This window comes from Macrotis lagotis, chromosome 1, assembly GCF_037893015.1.
Source record: "Macrotis lagotis isolate mMagLag1 chromosome 1, bilby.v1.9.chrom.fasta, whole genome shotgun sequence".
Lineage (NCBI taxonomy): Eukaryota > Metazoa > Chordata > Mammalia > Peramelemorphia > Peramelidae > Macrotis > Macrotis lagotis.
Genome location: NC_133658.1, coordinates 338,086,871 through 338,105,695, shown reverse-complemented (window position 1 = coordinate 338,105,695; position 18,825 = coordinate 338,086,871). Strand labels below are relative to the sequence as shown.

The following is an 18,825-nucleotide window of genomic DNA, read 5'->3' as shown; positions in this document are numbered from 1 at the left end:
CATAAATCAATTTGAGAAGAGGAGAGTGTGCATGAAAATATTGTATATTTGGGGCAGCTGTGTGGCACAGTGGATAGAGCACTGGCCCTGGAGTCAGGACAAACTGAGTTAAAATCTGGCCTCAGACACTTAATAATTATCTAGCTGTGCGACCTTGGGCGAGTCACTTAACCCCATTGCCTTGCAAAGATAAAAACAAAAATTAAACAAGGAGAAAATACTGTATATTCAATGGAATGTGGGGATGGGGGCTGAGAGGACACCAGAAAGTAGATGGGATTGAAAAGCTCAAAAATCACTGAATTCATTAGTGATTTAATATTACCCAGGTCTTCTAAGTTGCAGTACAGAGGCAATGCCACACAGTATAGAGACTGCTGAGATCAGAATAAGGAACAAACAAGTTCATATAATATCTCTAATATGCAGAGTTCTACCTGTGTGAAATTAGTTCATCTACTTAACTTTCCTGGGCCTTGTTTTCCATTGCTGTAAAACGAGAGCAATAGATTCCGCTGTTTTTGAGGACCCTTCCGTCTCTGGATCTATGATCTTCTAACTCTCTGTCTCATTCACCCCCATACACTTCATCAGTTGTCAAGTATCTCCACAACATACATCCTTGCCTCCAAGTACAGGACTCTCATGACTGCCTTGTAATATAATAACTCTGGAAATCCTCAATCATCACTCTAGTTCATGCCCTTATCAAATTTCATCTGGACTGCTACAAAAGTCTTTTTATTTTATTTTATTTTTCTAAGTTTTTCCAAGGCAATGGGGTTAAGTGACTCGCCCAAGGCCGCACAGCTAGGTAATTACTAAGTGTCTGAGGATAGATTTGAACTCAGGTACTCCTGACTCCAGGGCCAGTGCTCTATCCACTGCGCCACCTAGCTGCCCCTACAAAAGTCTTTTAATTGTAATCCCTTCCTCAGGTTTCTAAGGCAACTAGATGGCTCAGTTAATAAAGGGCTGGACATGGAGAGATGGAGATTCCTCTTTTTGAGTTCAAATCTGACCTCAGACACTTATTAGCTATGTGACCCTGGACAAATCACTTAATCCTGTATGCCTCAGTTTCCTCATCTGCAAAATGAACTGGAGAAAGAAATGGCAAATCACTCCAGGATCTCTGCCAAGAAAACCCCAAACAAGGTCATAAAGAAATTGTTCAGGACTGAAAACAACTGAGTGACAACAACACGTCACATATCTTTAACCAAGCCTCCATGCTTAGACTAAAACAATTTTCCTAAAGTTTAGGACCATGTTATATTCTTATTCAGTAAACTATAATAGATCACTATATAAACTCCCCTATTTGACATTTAAATATTTTTACAAGATGGCCTTGTCTAAACTGCTCAGTACCTTGGCTCTTGCTGACCCCATAGGCCTGGGACACATATGTTCCTCTTACCTCCTTTTGCCAATCTTTAGTTTGCTTCATGACTCAATTGAAGAGGATACTTCTTCATGAACTTCCCCACCCCTCTCCATTTCCCATGCTGCTAGCTACTAGCACAACCTATTCTGTATTCATTTTATATAGACCATGCATATAGTGGTATATGTCCATGTTGTCTCCCCCATTAGGTTGCAATCTTCTCTATCTCCAGATCTTACTACAGTAAACTGCTATTTAATAAATCCTTGTTGAGTGATAGCTGGAAAATAGCATATCTAGCTCTACAGCTTAAGTCTTTTGTCTCCAAGACCACTATAGCCTAGATGATTTGAGGATTGGGAGCCAGAAATGACCCATGTTTAGCCATAGATGAGAAAATGAGAGAGATCAAGTGACTTATTTAGGATCACGTATGGAGTATATATCAAGTCTAGGATTCAAACATAATTCTTCTAGTTCTGGGCCCAGAACCTTTCTCCTTATACTATACTGAACCGTATTCCTACAATCAAACCTCAGCACTAAGGGATAACCACAGCCACTATGTCCATTTCCCTTAAAGTTGGATCCCTCAGGTTGGGACAAAAGCAACCCACCTCTCCTTCCATTCATTTAGCTATTGTTTACTCATTTATCTATTTGTTTATTCATTTGTTTGTCTACTCAGTGTCTACCCTTTTTCTTCTACACTTCCCCATCAATTCCTTTAGAAAGTTTAATTGCAGTATGGTAATGAAACTCAGGAGCTCATTTTAATACACAGTAGAGAAAAATAACACTAGCCAATCTTCTCTAAACTGAATCATAATTTCTCATAATTAGTTAAAACAGAGAAAGAAATTTATTGGCCCAGGGTCCCACAAGGAAAGCATGGATTCAAACTTAAGCCATCTGATTCCTAATCTAGGCCAGTGCTGCTTCCAATGAATCTCTCTACCTCATATGTGGAGTGCTACATGTAGAAAATGGAGGTACATTTCTTAAATTAATTTTCAGCATTTTGGGTTAGCTCCCTTGTGTTATCTATTTAAATGACTACCTCCATCCTATCCCCTTTCTCTTCTCAAAAGTATGTATCTTATTGAAAGGAGGTGCAAAGGTAAAGCTTTTGAAAGTTTCTGGGATCTTGTTGGAGGATAACTCAGATAACAACTCATAGCAATAATGACCATTAATATTTCATGCCATCATTAAGATTGTACCATGTACCATCATATTACTTTCCACACAGATAGTATCTTTTATCAGAATGTCTCTTGATATTTTAGAAAGAAAAATGCAAAAAAGGGAGGAGCTGGTATATGCCACTTCCTTGAGCTCACTTAGCCTCTATTTATCCAACTGAAAAGCAAATACTATACAGATAACCCATTGGTGTGCTTGAAGTAGAAAGTATGCAAAATGTTCTGAGCAAATGGGGTTTGTAAAAGTACAAAATCTTCCTTTTTTTTATCAACTCTCTAATAATCCCTTCCCAAATCTTATTTGAAAACTCCCCTTTGCCTCCCCTGTCGATGCTTCTTAATTTCTCCTCTCTCGCACAACTATTTATTATTCAATTCAGCAGTTAGCGAGGGCACTGATAGAGTACATACTTACACAAAATAAAGCAGAATTGTCCCTGTTATAAGCCAAGATATTAAAAAATATACATCTTCCTGGTGGGTCTTCTTGGAGTGTCTGATGTTAGAGATACTTAGTTCATAATTAGATTTAACGATCCCATTGTTACATGCAATCTCAAATTCTGTTAGTTTGGTCCAAGCATGGATAGGGAAGAAATGGAAGAAATTCATTTGTGATTTTCCTCCCATCTAAAACACACATACACACACACACACACATGTGCATGTATATATACACAAAAAACAATATCGACTCTGCAAAGCCCTTTGGAGTCTCTCTTCACTAAGAAGGAAATCCTTTTGTGGTTAGCAGTTCCTGCAGAGAGAGAGCTCTCCAGCTGCAAGATACTGATGAGGTTAAGCATTAATTAAATTGAACTGCGAGAAAATAATTATGGGCACAGATCTGTCAGGGCGAGTTGTCACTAACCAGTAACAAAGTTGGATACAAACTCCATCAGCGGAACTGTCAGGCAGCTGTTAAAAAGGATATGAATGTGTCCCCAAAGGATAATTTGAGTGGGGGTATGTAAGGGAGGGGATGTGGAAGGTTGGATTGAAAAGGATTAATGAGGCGAAAGGGCTTGTATTTTCAGTTGGAATGTAGCATGCAAGCACAGTAAGTTGTGATATCATCACTTAATCTTAATGTCCAGCAGCAGTCCCATTTCTAACATACTAGTGGGGCAATTAAACTTGGCATGCTTCAAAGTAAAATTTCTCATAAATGAAAGTAGATGAAAGATTAGAATTTTTTAAGTGTACAAAGGTTCATGATCCAAAAATATAATTTAATTTCCACAGATGAAACAATCTTTAATAAAAATTATAGAAATTAGCAGATTCAGAAATTGAGGTGTTTTTTGGTTGTTTTTTTTTGACAGGGAGAAGGTGGTGATGCCGTCCTGCAAAAGCAATACTAGCCCCAGAGGTCTCTGTCTGAAAGGAGACTGTGAAAAAGGGAAGAGATTGCAATTCTTGGATGTTGGATTGGTAGATGACTTTGGTCAGGAAAAGATAGAGGGAATTAAAAAAATGTATATGATAAAAAATTCCAAACTTCCACCACTCCAGTGAAAGTTGGATACCTCCCAAAGGGAGAGATGTTATTAGTCTGAGGTGTGACTTGATGGCAATGTGGATCTAGAGTGACCAGAGACAGGAGTCAAGGTAGGTTATATGTGAATGGGAAGTAGTGGAGATAGCATTGACAATTATAAGAATGGACATCTGATAATATAGATCCAGATAGGTAATAGGTTATGTCCAATGAGATCAGTGGCTGGAGGGAGATTGATAGAACCACATATAGATATAAAACCTAGTGGGTTCTATTAATTGAGGCTAGGACTTTGGATTTGATTCTCTTTTACCACTGACCCAGTTTATGACCTTACCAAAGTCACTACCTTTCTCTGAGCTTTAGTTTTCTCTTTGATTAAATAAGAGGCCTGGATTAGATTGTCAAAAAGTTTTGCTTATTTTTATTGTTTTTCTCCTTCAATTTTCATAATTCAATTAAGACATAGGACAGGATGTCAGCAGGAGTAGCACCATTGAGCAGAGGTTAGTACTGATTAAGACCATAGAAAAGGTAGTTTCTTCTCTGGCCCTGTCCAATGTGGCATGCTCAGGACACCTCTGTTTATTGACATTGTGAAATGGAAGTCAGAATTTTTTTTTGGATGGAAGAAAGGATAGAAATCCAGGAATATCTCCCTGATACCGTAATAAGAACTTAATTGTACAGTGATTTTATTGTTTTTTTTTCCCAAAGGAATCTCACAAATATGGAAAGATCACAGGATAGGAATATCTAGGTTTTTTAATCTCAGATTTTTACTAATATTCTATGTGAATTTGATCAGATCACATCCTCTCTGTAGGACATTAATTATATACATATACTTATTTATTCACATATACATTAATATATGTATATATGAGTTTATAGGTAGATATAAGTATATATTATTTATATTATATATGTCTAATATATAATAGGATAGGTTTATATATATATATTAGATAATATATCATATATTTACTTATATATGCACACATGTTCATTATATTTACACCCACTCACATAGTATGATGTTATAATAAAGGACCTGAAAATTAGGGAGATCTGGGTTCAATCCTATCTCTCCTACCCAATGTCAGACAAGTATGAGATAGAGGTCACTTGGCCATTCTCTCTATCAGCTGTGGTGAATCAGTCTGGAAGCATGGTGGCATGGAAGGTCATTTGTTTCTGACAAACCTCAGTTTGATCCTAATCTGGGAAAATCATTTCCCTTCTCTGGGTATCAGTTTCACTATTTGTAAAAAAATAGAGCATATATATCTTTAGGAAAATCATACAGTGTATATAGTTTGTAAGCATCTCACTAAAACATTTAGAACTCCCAGACAATGTTCTAGGACTATAGGGTTCAGAACAGGTGCCCATGCTCATTTACATAGGAATTTCCTCACGGGTTACATCTAATACTAAACAATCAGACTAGGGGCAGCTAGGTGTCACAGTGGCTAGAGCACCGGCCCTGGAGTCAGGAGTACCTGAGTTCAAATCTGGCCTCAGACCCTTAATAATTACCTAGTTGTGTGGCCTTGGGCAAATCAATTAACCCCATTGCCTTGCAAAAACAACCCTAAAAAAAGAAAACAACAAAACTAAGCAAATATGGATAAGGCAGATCAAAGGACATATTAGTATACTAGATTTAGGATCAAATTTAGGATCAAACATGGCTTTGCTAATTACCTGTAGGACATTGGAAAAACCACCCACCCTCACCTCAGTACCCACAGGACTTCATTTCTTGAGGAAGAAGACATTTTAACTCTAAGACTTCTAAGGTCTCTTACTGCTTAGCTAGTCTATGATTCTAGGACAAGAAGATCTCGTTTACTTTCAGGTTTTGGTCCTAATAACAAATTTGTAAGGTAGATATTTTTTTCATTTCTGAAATTTTATGATTCCTTAAGAAGTTTTCCCCTTAAAGAACATATATATATATATATATATATATATATATATGCATATAACTACATATTTACATGTGTACTCATATACATAAATATATATATATATATATATATATATTGTATAGGTGCATGTGCATATGTGTATAAGTGCATATAAATATGTTTGTATAGGCATTTATATGTATGTGTGTGTTTATCTATATGGATATAGAGATAGAAATAGAGAGATATATCTATCTATCTATATATCTATCTATCTAATTTATATATATGCTCTGTTTTTGCAAATGGTGAAACTAAGTCCCAGAGAAAAATTATTTACCAGATTAGGGATGAAGTAAGATTTGTGAAAAACAAATGCCTCCCACGGCACCAAGCTTCAGAATGCTTCCCAGAAGTAGATAGATGGAATGGCCTGGTGCCATCTCTCTCCTATTTTCTTGACACTGGGTAGGATAGAGTCTTCTGCAGGAAACATAGCCACAGGCTTGCAGGGACCTGCCTTGCCCTGGCAGACTGGATAGGATTGAAAGAGAAAACTCTGGCATATTTCAGGCCCACATGCCAAACTGCCTGAAGGAGACAGACGCTTTTAGGAAAGTAAAGTTTTCTGAAACAAATGTCAGGGAAGATTGATGTCAAGGCAGCTGTGAGCTCTGCTTCCATAGCAATCCTCCCCTGATAGTAAGGGGGGATCCAGGGAGGAGAGCAAGCCCATGGGGACCCTACATAGTTAAACTCTCACTGGGAAAAAAGATATGTGGGACAGAGAAAAGAATACTGGATTTGGAATTAAGGACCCAAGTTTGAATCCTGTCTATGCCATCTGCCCCATGTTTGACCTTGGGCAGGCTGTTTAAATTCTTTAGGCCTCAATTTCTTTATCTGTTTAATGTTCACCCACCTCTCTGTGGCTTTGCACAAGCTCTCTGTTTGCCAAACGTATCTTCTACATTTCAGTTTTTTAGAATCCCTACTTTTCTTCAAAGTTCAAGTCAAGGGTACCTTCACACAATTGGTAATATACCTACCCTGCCTGTTACCTTGTATTTTTTCTTTGTTTTTATTAAAGCAATGGGGTTAAGTAACTTGCCCAAGGTCACACAATTAATTAATTTTTAAGTGTCTGAAGACTCATTTGAACTCAGGATTTGAATCTCCTGATTCCAAGGTTGGTGCTCAATCCACTGGGCCACCTAGCTGCCCCATCTTGTATTTATCTTATAAATTTATGTATATCCTTTGTTTAATTTTGGACCAGAGCTTGATTTCTTTGGCATTGGGAACTCCTTTTCTATTGCAGTTGAGCAACTTCTGCACAATTTATCATTTTAGACAGCCATCAGCAACAGTGAGAAATTTAAGGCTTTTAACCAAGTTTACTTGGGAAGTAAATATAAGAGGCAAGAGTGTAATTCTGAAGTTTATTCTCTAACCATGTTGCTACAATGTTGCTTAATTACATGTTATTTCTCTCATTAGAATGTAGGCTCCTCATAGGTAGGAATTGTTTCATTTCTCTCTATCCACAAAGTAGACAGTTAAATGCTTCTTGATTAAATTGAAAATTCAAACTTGATAATTCTGAAAGTTCCTTTTCTTCTGTAAATATATGATGTTATCTAAGAAATGCTACACGAGGTAGCAAGCCTCTATGCCTCATTCCAGTTCTATAGTACTGGGAAATCATTACACCTCTTTGAACCTCAGTTTCCCCACTTGATAATTGAAAAACTACTATATTACCTTTGTCACTGTCTTGTTTTGAAGATCAAGAAAGTGTGTATAACAATCTATTTGAAAACTTTAAGGCCATATGCAGTCTTTTAGAGGCAGTGGAAGATGATTTTAAGGATTTTGATTACAGAACCCAAGACAGGACTAGCCAGGGCAATAGAGATGATATAGTATAAACCTCTCATTGTACAGAGGAAGGAAAAGACCTAGAGGTACCTAAGGTCACAAAGAGAATCAGAAGCAGTCAGTATGAGAACCCAGATCTTAGTTACCCATATTGTCCTATTTCTATTGCTTTTGCATAGGACTGTTTCAAACATGCTGCCCCTAGCTAGGGAGCAGCTGCTAAAGGGGAAAGTAGTGAAGGTTGGTCTACACAGTATCTTGTAGCATGGTCCACTATCTTAGGAAAGAGATGCTCTTTCTGGTAACAGGCTGTTTAATATTTAAGCACAGCCATAGCCAAATAAGCCAAATAATTTAAAACCATTAAAGACTCTGAATATTGTCTTCAAACTAAGTGAATAATTTATGGGCTGAGCTGTAATAAAAGGAAAACCTAACACAAGAGAAACACACCCAGAATAAGAGATTGGATTCCAGACTTATAAATAAATGAACACACTCTATGGGTAAATGGGTCGGACAGTGTTTTGTCTCTGGGTATGCACTTGTGACTAGGGAACTGGAAGGAGAATAGCAATGGAATAAGCCTGGTGCATCTTGAGATCTGACTCAGGATGGAGACTGGAGATGCCTGCTTCTTGGATAATTGAGAAATTGTCCTCCACACACTAACCCCAGAAGAGGTTGTCACTTAAATTCTGCTGTGAACCCCTGGACCAATCCTAGATCATGGTACTATGTTAATACTCTTAGGAGTAAGTAAACTATTAGATAAAAACATATCTCAGACTTTATGTATGGTACTGTGCAAATTACTTGGGACAAAGTGAAGTCATTAAATAGATTGACATACAATGAGCTTAAAATTTTCATCTTTAAAAATTATACTATTCAATGTGTCCTTATTTTTATGCATTCATTTGTTTTACAAAATTTGACATTGATTTTAGATGCCTTTGATATATATGCTTTAATTTTTCAATCAAGAAGCTACACCACATTGGAAACTAAGTGTATGTTTTACATACAATTAATTTCTCTAAGTCTAGTTTTGATTATTGTTCCTTAATTTCAAATGGGGTTTAAATTTTGTGATTTTCTAGTACACAGAAGCATGTATAGCTCTACCTTTTGGATAAATTTCTTAACTTTTTGGTGATTTGTGGCATGGTACAATGACATCTTACTTCATTATGCCTTTATTTGGAAATTTCTAGAATGCTTGAACAGCTGATTCTAAGAAGTTTTTCTTGTCCTTGATGTTTCACTTTTCCAAAAGCATCATCCATATACCTAAGCATATTTCCAAATTACAAAATTTCCTTCCGCCCTCCCTTCCCACACCCCTCCCCTTAGCAGAAAACAGTTTAATATTGTACTTACACATTTGTGTTAAGCATGTTTACAGGTTAGCCAGTTTTGGTATAAGGAATTAGGATTGAGGGAAAGAAATACATGAGATTTCTTTTGAAAGTGAATGTAGTGTTCCTCAAATTCTTTTTTTTTCAAGGTTTTATTTTTAGGTTTTTTTTTGCAAGGCAAATGGGGTTAAGTGGCTTGCCCAAGGCCACACAGCTAGGTAATTATTAAGTATCTGAGACCAGATTTGAACCCAAGTACTCCTGACTCCAAGGCCAGTGCTTTATCCACTACACCACCTAGCCGCCCCTGTTCCTCAAATTCTGAAGGATTTTATTTTGTTTTATTTTGTTTTACTTCCTCTGGATGGGGATAGCATTGCCCATAACTGGTCTAATATGATTGTCCTAGTTCTCTGAACTGCTGGGAGGAACTGGTTCCATCAAGGTTGATCATCTCACAAAGTTGTTATTAATGTGTACATTGTTCTCTTGCTTCTTTGCTCAGCATCAGATCCTATAATTCCTTCCATGTTTCTCTAGAGTCTGATCATTTCATGGTTTCTTTTGGAACAATAGTATTCCATAATATTCATGTAATATATTTTTCTTCACCATTTCCCAGTTGAGGGGCATCCCCTCAATTTTCAATTCTTTGCCACTACAAAGAGAGCTGCTATGAACATTTTGGAACATGTGGGATTTTTCTCAATTTCTATAATTTCTTCTGGGTATAGGCCTAGAATTGGAATTGCTGGATCAAAGAGTATGAACAGTTTTATTGCTCTTTGGGGATTGTTCCATATTGCTCTCTAGAATAGTTGGATCACTTCACAAATCCATTAGCAATGCATCTATGTCCCAGGACTCCCACAACCTCTCCAACATTGATCATTTTCCCTTTTTGTCATCTTAGCCAATTTGATAGGTGTGAGGTGATACCTAAGAGTTGTTTTAATTTGAATTTCACTAATCAATAATCAATTGGAGCATTTTTTCATATGATTATATATAGCTTTAATTTCTTCATTTGAAAACTATCTATTCATATCTTTTGACTATTTTTCAACTGGAGAATGACTTGCAGCATTATAGATTTGATGAAGTTCTTTCTATATTTAGAACTGAGATATTTATCAGAATTCCCAGTTGTGAAGATTGTTTCCCACCTTTCTGCTTTCCTTCCAATTTTGAAAGTTTTGATTTTGTTTGTGCAAAACCCTTTTAATTTAATATAGTCAAAATCATTCATTTTATAGTTTATAATGTACTCTATTTTTTTATTTGTTCCTTTTCCATAGCTCAGATAGATAGAGAATTTCTTGGCCTATTAGTTTATCTATAGTATTACCCTTTATATCTAAATGCTGGACCCATTTTGATCTTATTTTGGCATAGGCTGTGAAATGTGGGTCTAAGCCTAGTTTTTGCCATACTATCTTCCAGTTTTCCCAACAGTTTTTGTCAAATAGTGAATTCTTATCTCAGAAGCTAATGTCTTTGGATTTGTCAAACAGTAAATAACTGTAGTTATTTACTACTGTTTCATTTGAATTATCCTAATCCACTGATCCATTATTCTATTTCTTAAGCAGTACTAGGAATTTTGATGACTCTTGTTTTATAATATAGTTTTAGATCTGGTAGAGCTAGACCACCTTCCTTTATATTTTTTTTTCATCAGCTCTCCTGCTATTCTTGACCTTTTTTGTTGTTCCAGATGAATTTTGTTACTGTTTTTTCCTAAATTGTTAGAATAATTGATAATTTGATTGGTATGGCACTTAATAAGTAATTTAATTTGGGTAGAATTATCATTTTTATTATATTAGCTCTACCTAACCATGCGCAATTGACATTTTTTTTTGATTATTTAGAACTGACTTTATTTGGGTGAGAAGTGCTTTATAATTGTTTTCATACAGTTTCTGAATTTGGGATTGGGAGGTAGATTCTTGTCTTCTTTTGAAGAAAGTATTATTTAGAGGTTATCATTTGCTTAAAGGTGATAAAACTTTCATATTTATTTGAAATAAAAATAAATAAATCTTCTAAATATATTGGGGTATTGAACTATAGATTTACTTTATCTTGACAATAATTTTCATGTAGCTTTAAATGAAAAAATGAGTTTTCATGTCTTTGGTACTTGTATATCTTTTCTATGACAAATGTTTTTCTTCACATTAATAATGTTTCATTGTCTATTTTGCCTTTTTTAAAACTAATCTTCTCATTGTTCTTACAAATTTGAGAAACCCAGGCCACACTGAAGAGATCCCTTAACACCACCTTTGGCTGCCTAGTCTTTTTAAAAGTTGTTGTTTTCTGAGAATTCATTAGGCTATTTTACTTCAATAGTCTGCCAGTTTATGACATTTCCTCTCCCCCTAATTTTCAAATTCAGATTTGTAGAGGATGTCCAAGAATGAAACCCACATATTTTGACTTTAAGCCTAGTGTTCTTTCCATTCTTTTATCCTAGGTCCACCCTATCATCTTTGGGTAGATGGATATTCAAATCACCAAGAATGGTTGGAGATCTTTTTTATTTCTTCATTCAAAATCTTTTGCTTCAGTTTTTGACAAAGCAGTAGTTGTTCTTCCAAAAGCCAACCGCTATAATGCAACCTTGTCCCATCCTATGTTTTCAGTCTTATTGAACACTGCTCTCCCTTCTCTCATTCTGGTTCAGTCTATCTAACTTTCTGTTCCTTACACATGCTAATGTCTCTGTTCTGTCTCTGTGATTTTGTACTGGTCATCCTCAATACCTAAAATATACTCTATATTTACCTCAGTTTAATGATCACTTCTCCCTTTAACTCAGTCTTTATCTCTTGCATAATGCTGTTCCCCAGTCCATCCAAAATTTAGCATTGTCCTTTCCAATCTATCTTGTATTTATTCACTTTTTATTTGGGTGTATTTAGTCACTTTTCAGTTGTGTCTGACTCTCTGTCATACTATTTGGGGTTTTCCTAGCAAAGATACTGGAGTGGCATGCCATTTTCTTCTTCAGCTAATTTTACAAACCCAACTGGGGCAAACAGGTTAAGTGATTTGTCCAAGGTCATACAGCTAGTAAAATTCTGAGACCAGATTTGAACTCAGGATGAATCTTACTAATTCCAGGTTTAGCATTCTATCTTTTCTGCCACCTAGCTGACCACTTTATATTTAGGTTGCATATATTTATATATGTATTTGTTGTCTCTCCTATTAGAATTTAAGTTCTTTGCAGATAGGATTATTTTATTACTTGTGGTTATATTCTCAGGGTCTTAGTAAGAATTTAGAAATGCTTCATATTGATTCTTGAAGAGGTGAAGTTTCTATGACTTCCCTATTCTAGGTTTTTGTCTTTTAAATGTTAAAGTTTTCCTTTCTACCCACCCAAAATTTCTCCTGTTTCAAGTGAATCCTAGTTCCTTTTGTTCAGTCATCCCTGGACAACTGTTTAGCATCTGGCCCCCACAGACTTTGGAGATGACATTTAATTATTTTTATTCCTTCTCCTTTAGAGCTAAATGAATGTATTATGCTCTTTAAGATCAACTGTGCTGTCTATGCAGGAGACAAGACAGTATTAAAGCAACAGACATGGTTTTAATGATGCTCTGAACTTGGTACGATTGTCTCTGTACTGCCAACTCCATCTGCTAGAAATCACTGGGCACCTCGTCTAGGGAAGGACATAGATTAATGAACCACAGCCATGCCAGGTGCTCCCTCTGAACCAGGCCAAAAGGCCAACTGTTATCAAGGCAGCTTTGGGGAGCAAGGATTATCCATCTAAAAGACAGTAATGCCCTATAGTAGTTTGAACTCAAGGAATTTAAATTTGTATGGACCAAGACAATGATTAGGTTACATATTATCTCACTTCTTCAGCCTTTATTCAATCAACAAGTATTAATTTATTAATTTCCTAGTCTGTCCCAGGATTTGTGTTAGATTCTGGAAATACAAAGATGAAAATAAATAGGTTATACCTCCCAGGAGTTTAGTTAACTCCTAATGGGAGTGGGGATATGTATATACATAACTTTATATAAAATATACATGAGGGAAATTTGAGGAGCAAAGGTATTAGCAACAGGTGGCAGGGAGATGCAGGTATGATTTTATTTAGGAGGTGGTATTTGAGTTGACTTTGAAATAAACTAACTAGGTCTTCCAGAATGTTGAAGTATCTGGAAGTAGATTTCAGGAGAGATAGCCAATTTCAAAGTACAAAGGCATTGAGATAGGAAATAGAGTGTTCCATGAGCAACAGAAAGAAGGATGAATTGTAGAATGGGTGAAAGAGAATGATATCCAATAAGGCTAAAGGAAAAGAGCATGTGTAGAAAATTGATTTTGTAAACATAATTTCAAAAGGAGTGAATGTTCTAGATCAACCTATAGTATTTTTGAAGCATCTCCTTGAATAATGATTAATAGGCTAACTGAAACATTCCCATCCATTCAGCAAAGCAGGTTCCCTAGAAACCTCTAATCAGAAAATCTTGACTAGTCAATAGTTCACATTACTATTATTATTATTTGGATCTTAAAAAATGACATAGCTATAAACATGTTTTGTAATTCATAATGATTTCCTCTTAAATTAGACTGCTCTGAAAGAATAAGTAAAGCCTCTAAAAATAAAGTAGAAAGAAAAAAACAGCCTAGATTGATGGTAAGTGAAATCAATTCATATTTCATAGAATCATGAAATCTCTTAGAAGGGATTTCCAAGGTCATTTAGTCTGATACATAGCCAAATAGGAATATACTCTCCAGTGTTCCTGAAAAGTGGCCCTCTAATGTATACTACAAAATCTACTTTTTTAGAGTTAAGTCATTACATCTTAGGATAGACTTCATTATTAAGAAATTATTTGATTTTTATTAAAAAGATAAAATGTATTTAATTATATATTTTTGTTTCTGACCTTTATGTTTATTTTATTTTTATTTATAGAATAAAACAAACATTTCTATAACATCATATAAAAAGATGGTTGCACATGAAACTGTAAATTTATTATATATAGCTTAATATTTCTTTAAATATATAAAAAAGATAAAGGTCTTTTTTGTCTTTTTTTTTCTTTTTTACCCTTCACCAACCCCTGCTCTAGAGATGGTTACTACTAAATGCAAATGGGACCTGAAACCTGTCTCTATTTCCTTCCTCTCACAACTTCTATTTCTAGCTTTCTGAGCTAATATGAACATAATACATACTTCAAAAACTTGAAGAAACCTAATATACACATTCCTTAACCTCTTATTCAAGCAAATGATTTCAACCCATCTAGGTTGGTATGGTTTAAAATACTCTGACCATACTGTTCCCCATCTTCTAGATGCATGATAATTTTAATGCATACCCCAAAATATGACATCTTAGAACCAAATAATTAGCATTTGAATAGTACTAGGTAAGTCAGGGCTAGAGACATTTGGGTAAACAAGACTTAGATATATGAACAATTCAGGAAATTAAAACAACAAATTACGTATGATTAAGGTTATCTTAATGATAACCATTAAAAGAATTCAGAAGAGAAGTCAATGTGGTCCGAACTAGTCAAGGTACTTTTAATCAATAAGACAGGTACTGGAATGGGCCTTGAAGGATGGGTAGAATTTGGCAACATGGAGAATTGGGTACATTAAAGGCATAGCTAAAGCAAAAAAAAAGAATTTGGCATGAAATTTTGCATATATGTATTTGTTTATGGGAAATGGTTGGAGAACAAGAAGAGACAATGAGAAGAGGCTAAGCAGAGGGCAAGTACAGAGAATTCAAATAATATAATTTGAGGAAATAAGGGGAATTCATTTGTCAGGCCAAAAGTTGACTCTAAGATTCCAGCTTCTATACTCATGGTCTTCTTTCTGAGCTCAAATTCAGGTTTTGGTTTTACCACTGAAGGACAGAGTCTAAGAGGGGTTCAATGACATCATTCAAATAAAATGAACTTTCAAAGCTATTATCAGGACCTAAAATCTTCTTTTACTGGGTTTTGGATATTTTTGGCTGTACTAGTATTTCCTACGTTAAATGATCATATGCAAACCTGAAAGGGAACTTATAAAGTTTATCTAATCTAACTTCATTTTACCAAAGAAGAACTAAGACTCATCAAAGATTAATGACTTGGCCAATGTCCTCCAGATGGTACATAACTGGTAGTAGATGCTAATCATGTTTCTGGATAGTTCTAAGCAAAAAAAAAGGGAGCTGGGGAGAAGAGAGCTACAAGTGAAAGGAACCATATATTGAGAAGTGGGTACAAGTTATTTTGTGATTACTTGATTTTTCTTTTTCCTTTCTAATATATATTCAGTCAAGACTTTTGATAGAAATTTCTTTTTCCTGATAAGTAAAAATGTTCATACAGACTTATGTGGAAATATTTATTTTAGGACATGTTTTGAGGACTCATCCCTGTTTTATGATAGTAAATCCTGTGGTTGGATTAAACCAGTTCCCAGTGGCATCAGTTTTTTGTTGTAAGGGGTCTGATATCATGAACTTTAGGTTCTCTGGTCAGAGTGAGTATGGTACAACTGAATTCTGAAACTACTTACCTCTAGACTTGCTCCTTCGCTTCCGTCTTCCTGCCGATGCATGACGGAGAGCTGGCTGGAGCTGGCCGATCTCAATGGGTGTATTGGTGCGGAAACTCTCTTTAAACTTCTGCATCAGGGATTCCACGGTTTCTTGTGTTACCTCGGCAGCTAGAGGGTGGGCAATGGGGCCAATGTTAAGGTGGAGTGGACACCCGATATGATATAAACCGCCAGACTTAAACCCACCCTCACCTACTTATCAAAGTAATGATGATCATATAATGACACCTCTAATAATCACAATGCAATTGTCTTAAAGTTATGTAGAGTTCTTGAGCTAGAAAAGGACTTAGAAAAATGGAATTTTAGACCTAGAAAGGATATTGGAACAACAGAATATTAGAGCTGAAATGGATCTTGGAACAATAAAATGTTTAAGCCAAAAGAAATCTTGGGATAATGGAATGCAAGAACTGGAAAGGATTTTTGAACAATGGAATCCTGATGAACTTTCCATTTCATTGGAAAAATGAAATGTTATAGTTGGAAGTGACTTTAGAACAATGGAATGTTAGAGCTGGAAGGGACTCTTGAATAATGAATTCCTAGAACCATAAGGGACTTTCAAACGTAGAACTCTAGAGCAAAGGAAAGTCAGTGAAGTGCATAATCATAGCACAATTCACTGAAGATAAAAACCAAAATTTTAACCTCATTACTATCATATAAATATTAAAATAATGTTGACATTAAAGCAACAAACTTGGAAGAAATTTATTAACTAACCATCACCATCACATTTTCCCCCACTCTACCTTCAGAGTCAAACTGGATTGGCATCAAAAGAGTTAGGATGTAAGAAAGTTTGAAAATGGGAGGAAACTGAAAGGGATTTGTGTGTATGTGTGTATGTGTGTGTGTGTGTGTGTGTGTGTGTGTTGGTGGGGGGAGTTTGGAAGAGCAGAGGGGAAAAGGAAAGAATGAAGTAAGCCAAGAAAGAATCAAGTGAGACAGAGAAAGAAATCTAGATATGAACAACAGGAAGAGAGAGAGAGAGAGAGAGAGAGAGAGAGAGAGAGAGAGAGAGAGAGAGAGAGAGAGAGAGAGAGAGAGAAGAAAACAGAACAAAACAAAGCAAAACACAACAATGACAGAAGACCATTTTTGCTAGTTCAGCTTCCTAAGAAGTTCTTAGAAATAATCAGAGCTAGCTGAATCTTCTTCATTTTTTTCCTCTCCCCTCTGCAGGCTCAGTAGTTTCACACTCAAATATCATATTCCAGAGTTATATACTGCCTGATACTATGAGATGACTGGACATGTTAATGATGCCTGTTTCTTTGAAGGGGTTTCATCAGCCCTGAAGATAATACACCTGAAATGTCTTAGAAATGCCATTTTCTAAGGAGCTCCATTCCAGGGCATGCTTATCGTCTCAGACAGATGTGTCTATAGGACAGACTGATACTCAGGAGGCAGAAATGACTGGGCAGACACACATTTCTGACAATATGGACGAGGATCAGGGCAGCATTCCCGAGACCCTATCTATTGGCAAAAACTGTGTTTGCTAAAGAGGAATGCAGAATCAGTAATGCAAATTAACAAACTAGATACATCCTCCTTCCCTACTTTCCTTATTGAGACTGTTTTAACCCTTTGAGGTTCAGGCCTAAGACTTAGACATTTGTGTAATATAGAAAGAATCACAGGATGTTAAACATATTTCTTATGGTATACAATTGATGCCAAGATAACATAATATCTTGGAAAGAAGCAATGAATAGGAACTGCAAAGGTCAATTCTATGAATCCTCTATGCATAAGACTGAGAGAAAAAAGCAAAAACACTGAGATCCTACAGCAAATAATTAGAAGAGCAATAGTGTCTTTGTGCTCTGATCTGACCCAAGGCAAAATATTTCCTGTTGAGTAGGGGCTCATCCATGGTACATCATTCTTATTATATATGTTTCTCATGCTGTTCCTACCCTCCCAAAGTCTTCCAGAGCCCTCTCCTCCAGATCTATCTTATATGTTTTTAAATTTTCCCTTCCCTATCTAAAGGAGACTGTTGTATATTCCATTCTCTCCGAATCCCTGTCATTGGATCCATAAAAGGTTAACAGTCCACTATTTTGCCCTGGTATCTTAGTAAATATTAATAATGTCCTTGTGTATTATCATGTAAAGATAGCATACTTAACATTGAATAGAAGATCTCTGGATACTTAACTCAATTCCCTTGAGAATGAATGTATTTATTCCTTCAATAAATATTTACTGAATGACTATGACTTAAAAGACTTTCTGATAGTCTCCCTCTGGACAATGGGGCAAGGAGTTAAAAGACTAAGGAGAGGTTCTGTTCCTTAAGAATAATAATCTAATTAAATCTAAAATGGTCCTTAGATATAACCTAGCCATATCTCATCTTTTTATAAATGAGGGAACTAAGTCCTGGAAAAGATTAGTGGTTTGTTCTGATCCACACAGTTTATAAGTGGCACCATTCCACTTAACTATACGTCCTCTGACTAAATTAAAATTTTCTTTTTTTTTCACTATACCACACTGTCAAACACCAACTCATCTTCTAGAATGGAAGCTACAGAACATATGAAATAAATAAAATGACAGGTAAATATGAAAGTTCATTAAGAGGGGTACCTTATGTTAGTGAAAGACTTTCAGCCAAGATGACGGAGAGAAGACAGGCACAGTTCTAAAGTCTCCTGATCTCTTCCCCATCTATCACATGAAACAAACTTCTTAAAAGAAATCCAACCCACAAAACCCAGAAAGAAAAGCCAGGAGAAAGAACATCTACCTCAGGATTTGTCTCCTGCAGCAGCTTTGGCCGAATTCAGGCAGGTGAGTCTCGGCTCAGAGGGAGGATCAGCCCCGGATCAGGCAGATTAACAGCTGAATTGGAATGGGGAGTCTGAGGGCCGAGAGTCGGACCTGCTGGATCAGCAGTGGGGCTGGACAACAGGGGCTTGGG

General features: G+C 36.0%; 1 protein-coding gene across 1 annotated transcript in view; it reads right to left on the bottom strand.

The window, feature by feature from the left end:
- The window catches only part of ASTN2 (astrotactin 2), a 1,297,121-nt gene that overhangs the window by 950,504 nt on the left and 327,792 nt on the right, over positions 1-18,825 (bottom strand). Inside the window, exon 4 of the mRNA XM_074211727.1 lies at positions 15,840-15,989. Within this exon, the coding sequence (XP_074067828.1) occupies positions 15,840-15,989 (150 nt within the window). The remainder of the gene's footprint in view (positions 1-15,839; positions 15,990-18,825) is intronic.